Source organism: Sinocyclocheilus grahami, unplaced genomic scaffold, assembly GCF_001515645.1.
Source record: "Sinocyclocheilus grahami isolate Dianchi unplaced genomic scaffold, SAMN03320097.WGS_v1.1 scaffold181.1, whole genome shotgun sequence".
Classification (NCBI taxonomy): Eukaryota; Metazoa; Chordata; class Actinopteri; order Cypriniformes; family Cyprinidae; genus Sinocyclocheilus; species Sinocyclocheilus grahami.
This window is the reverse complement of record NW_015505360.1, coordinates 1,443,197-1,447,522: the sequence shown is the minus strand read 5'-3', so window position 1 is coordinate 1,447,522 and position 4,326 is coordinate 1,443,197. Positions and strand designations below refer to the sequence as shown.

The window sequence follows — 4,326 nt, the reverse complement described above, 5'->3', positions numbered from 1 at the left end:
ATTTTTAGACGAAAATTTCAGATGTCATTTAGAGGCTTTTGCATCTGAACTCGTCATTCATATATATATATATATATAAAATTAATTAATTTGAAAAATCTTTTTTTGTGTGTGAAAAACAATAAAATAAGATAATATTAGGCCTTTATTTTTTGCATTATTAGGCCTTTTTCAAGATGCATGGCTGTGTAATTATTTTGACGATAGAAAATGTGCTTCTCTGTGCATTTCCACAGCATTCCTGCTGGTTGCATGTCAAAAAGGAGATCAGGTATGTAAGCAGCACATATTTCCCATCATCCCCCGCAGCGGGGGCATCCATATGAAGTCACATAATGCTGTGTTTCCAGGGAGAAGAGCATGTGTTTGGGTAAAGAAGATGTCATCCAGGTGAAGGATGCATTCAAGTGGGCCGTACAGGGAAAGATCGGACAGGAACTGGGAGCTGCTGTCTTGGCCAATGTGAGTGCTTCTTCTTGATTGGCTTTCTGAATAATTCTCTATTATTTGATCTCTTGGTTCTGTGATCCACAGAGTTCGTGTGAAGTGAGCGTCGGCTTTATGCATCCGGAAACAGAGGAGGACTGTCATTTCTTGTAAGTGGGTCTAAGACAAGAAGGCTGAGCTTGACTAATGCAGTCAATACTACAACTAAAAAGTTTGGAAATTGACTTTTGTAAGTCATTTGGGGGGAAAAGTGTCTCATAAATGTGAAATGTAAATGCAAATTTACTTGTTTTGCCATCATGATGCAGAATGAGTCCAAATGATGTCACTTCCTGGTTAACACACGTGTCCTCTTTGTACAGAGCAAACACCTGTCCGGACTGTTTCAAACCCACCAAAAACAAAGCGGTATGCTTTCCCGTGTTTTGTTTCCAGTCCTCAATCCGTGTTCCTGACCTGTAAAATCAAAAGTGCCCTTTTTGGATATAAAAGTAATGTACCTGTGTTCCTCTTTGTCTCTCAGTCCATCTTCACCAGGATGGCGGTGGTTAAAGCTCTGGAGAAGATCTCTGAAGAGAAGTTTAGCAGGTCAGTGTTTTCAATCTCCGGCTCACATGAGACTCAGTTTCTGGCCGTTCTCTTTCAATACGTGTAGTGTGTGCAGGCATTACCCATGTCCACCAAAGAAAACAAACACTAGATGTACAGCACTGGACACCACATGTCTCCACACGTCTGTTTTCATAGCAGGTACGGCTAAACACGTTACTATAAATCTTGTGAAATATCATTACAATTGAAAATAACTTTTCTATTTAAATAATTTTTTTAAATGTAATTTATTGCTGTGATCAGAGCTGAATTTTCAGCATCATTACTCCAGTCTTCATTCTGATATGCTGATCTGCTGCTCAAGAAACATTTCTGATTATCAATGTTAAAAACAGTTGTGCTGCTTCATATTTTTGTGGAAACCATAATGCATTATTTTAGGATTCTTTGATGAATAGAAAGTTCAAAAGAATAGCATTTGGTTGAAACAAATATTTTTAATGTTTGGTTAATTTTATGCATCCTTGCTAAATAAAAAAAGAAACGTCTTACTGCCTCGTCTTTTGATCGTCTGTCTCTGCAGGTCGGTATAATAAGTTTTCGCGGGAGCTTCCGCAGACGCCGTGGGTGATCGATGGAGAGAGACGGATGGAAGGATCCGTGGAGGAGCTGATCGCTGCTCCTCTCCTGTCCTCGTTCAGAGCCGACGGTAAGCTGTGTGTGGGACGCCCCAATCAAATTAGGATCCCAAATTGTACACGCTGTATATGTTATTTTCAGATGGTACTGCAAACGTCGCAAAGCTTGTTTTCAGACATGCAAGACTTGCTGGTTGTTGAGTCTTTTTATGTGTCTCTTCCATGTAGGGTTTAACTTCTCATCTTCAGGACGAGAGGACGTGGACGTGAGGACTCTGGGAAATGGTAAAACACACAGACACTCTCAGAAACCGTATATCTCCGCACTCATTTGCCTTTGGTTCCTTTATATATTACAGTATTGAGGCTTGTGATGATGTGGTCATTGTCATAATGTTGTTTGTGTGGTTTCTCAGGTCGACCGTTCGCCGTGGAGCTGCTGAACCCCCATCGAGCCAAATTTAACAGAACCGAAATCAAACAACTACAGGAGGTACAGACGTTCACCCAGAAATAGAAAATGTTCTGAAAATGTGCTCACCCTCAGGCCATCCAAGTTATAGTTGAGTTTGTTTGTTGATGGGAACAGATTTGGAGAAGTGTAGCATTCCATCACTTGCTCACCAGTGAATGGGTGCCATCAGAATGAGTCCAAACAGCTGATAAAAACATCACAATAATCCACACCACTCCAGTCCATCAATTCATGTCTGGTGAAGTGAGAAATGGTGAGTTTTTTGACATTAAATCGTTGCTTCTAGCTGAAACACGAGTCCTCTAAACATAATATTGCTTTCTCCATTGAAAAAAATCATCTCGTCTGAATCAAGAGAGAAATCTGCACAGATCAAGCACCGTTTACAGGCCAAAATGAATAAGTGGGTGGATTTTGATGCGAGAGGACAACAGAGGATGGACCTTTTCACTGGAGGAAGCGCTATTATGGATTATGGACTCGTATTTGGCCAGAAATGACGATTTAACGTTAAAATGCCTTGATGGCCTGAAGGGGAGTAAAATTTCAGCAAGTGTTCATTTTTGAGTGAACTATTACTTTAATTGTCAGATGCACATTGCTCACAAAAAATATCAAGATCTTTTCCAAAACTGCAGGCTCTAATCTGATTGGCTGATTTCTGGGAATAAAGGTGCATATATTTTTTATTATAGTATAACCGCAAACCTGCTAATGTGAATTTTGGCTCCTGTTTTTTCTTGTCCCGCAGACGATCAACCAGTCGTCTGACAAAATTAGAGTGCGAGACCTGCAGATTGTTACCAGGTGTGTGTGTGTTGCATTTAAGCACAAATATACATTGATCGTAAAAAGATCTATGCACGAAACTGCATTTTTAAGGTGTGTGTGTGTGCTTGTTTCTCCAGAGAAGCCACGAGCCGCATGAAAGAGGGTGAAGAGGAGAAGACGAAAACCTACAGCGCCCTCATTTGGACACAGAAAGCCATCGAAAGCACTGATCTGGAATTCCTAGCAAATATCAAGGTCTTGCTGGGCTTTCAGATCTATTTGAGCTGGACATGTGAGAAGAGACGTGCTGATGATTGTGTGTGTGTTTAGGATCTGAAGATCGCTCAGAAGACTCCACTGAGAGTCCTACATCGCCGGCCGCTGGCGGTTCGACCGAGACTCATCCACTCCATGAGCTCCATTTACCTGGACAGACACCACTTCACCTTAAAGCTGTGCACACAGGCTGGGACGTATCCTTACAAAATACTGTCAAACAGTAATATTGTGAAATATTATTACAATTTAAAATAACTGGTTTCTATTTGAGTATATATTAAAATGTAATTTATTGCTGTGATCAGAGCTGAATTTTCAGCATCATTACTCCAGTCTTCAGTGTCACATGATCTTCAGAAATCGTTCTAATATGCTGCTTTGCTGCTCAAGAAACATTTCTGATTATTATCAATGTTGAAAACAGTTGTGCTGCTTCATATTTTTGTGGAAATCATTGCATTGGCTTCCCTTCACTTGCAAACACTGCAGTTATATTAAAGAGTTTGTGCATGGAGACTTCGGCCGCACGAAACCCAACCTCTGCGACCTCATGAAAACCAACGCTGATATTCTGGAGCTGGACGTCGAGGTGTGTTTTATTTAATATGTAATGTCAAGAACTGGTTTGGATGCATGATGGAAATGTTTAGAAGCGCTGAATGTCATCTGAATGATTTCTCCTTTCTGTGTGTGTGTTTCAGTCTGTAGACATCGACTGGCCTCCTGCTATTCCAGATTGACGTTCGGGATTTTGAGAGCAGTTTTTCTATGTATGTCAGGACTATATATTTCTGTTATACAATTCTTTGTTTATTTGGTTGAAGTAAAGCATATTGCACTGAATGCATGTTCTTTAATAAAACAGCCTAATTAAGTTTTTCTTGTTAATGTCATGTTCCTCTAGTAACAGTCTAGCTAGTTTAGTTTGATATTTGATTTTCATAGAAAAAAAGGATTTATGGATTTTTTAAAACTGTATGTAGGTTTTAGGTTAAATCCTGCATATGTAATGAGATTATAGTTCTAGCAAAATCTAAACAAACCCATATTAAGGCATATGTTGAGGTTGAGGCAAAACTAATTTTTTAAAAGAATGAATTTTACTTGTAACATTCATGTTATATAAAATGTATAAATGTTCTTAGTATTTTTAAACGGGTTACA

General features: G+C 39.4%; 1 protein-coding gene across 2 annotated transcripts in view; it reads left to right on the top strand.

The window, feature by feature from the left end:
• The window catches only part of pus10 (pseudouridine synthase 10), a 9,081-nt gene extending 5,058 nt beyond the window's left edge, over positions 1-4,023 (top strand). For both annotated transcript variants that reach the window (XM_016284287.1, XM_016284286.1), the window contains exons 5-18: positions 237-271; positions 351-462; positions 535-596; positions 810-855; positions 971-1,035; positions 1,112-1,197; positions 1,583-1,708; positions 1,866-1,922; positions 2,054-2,130; positions 2,864-2,919; positions 3,021-3,138; positions 3,214-3,356; positions 3,652-3,751; positions 3,864-4,023. In XM_016284287.1, the coding sequence (XP_016139773.1) occupies positions 237-271; positions 351-462; positions 535-596; positions 810-855; positions 971-1,035; positions 1,112-1,197; positions 1,583-1,708; positions 1,866-1,922; positions 2,054-2,130; positions 2,864-2,919; positions 3,021-3,138; positions 3,214-3,356; positions 3,652-3,751; positions 3,864-3,902 (1,122 nt within the window). In that variant the 3' untranslated portion in view covers positions 3,903-4,023. The remainder of the gene's footprint in view (positions 1-236; positions 272-350; positions 463-534; positions 597-809; positions 856-970; positions 1,036-1,111; positions 1,198-1,582; positions 1,709-1,865; positions 1,923-2,053; positions 2,131-2,863; positions 2,920-3,020; positions 3,139-3,213; positions 3,357-3,651; positions 3,752-3,863) is intronic.
• Positions 4,024-4,326: the final 303 nt, after the last annotated feature.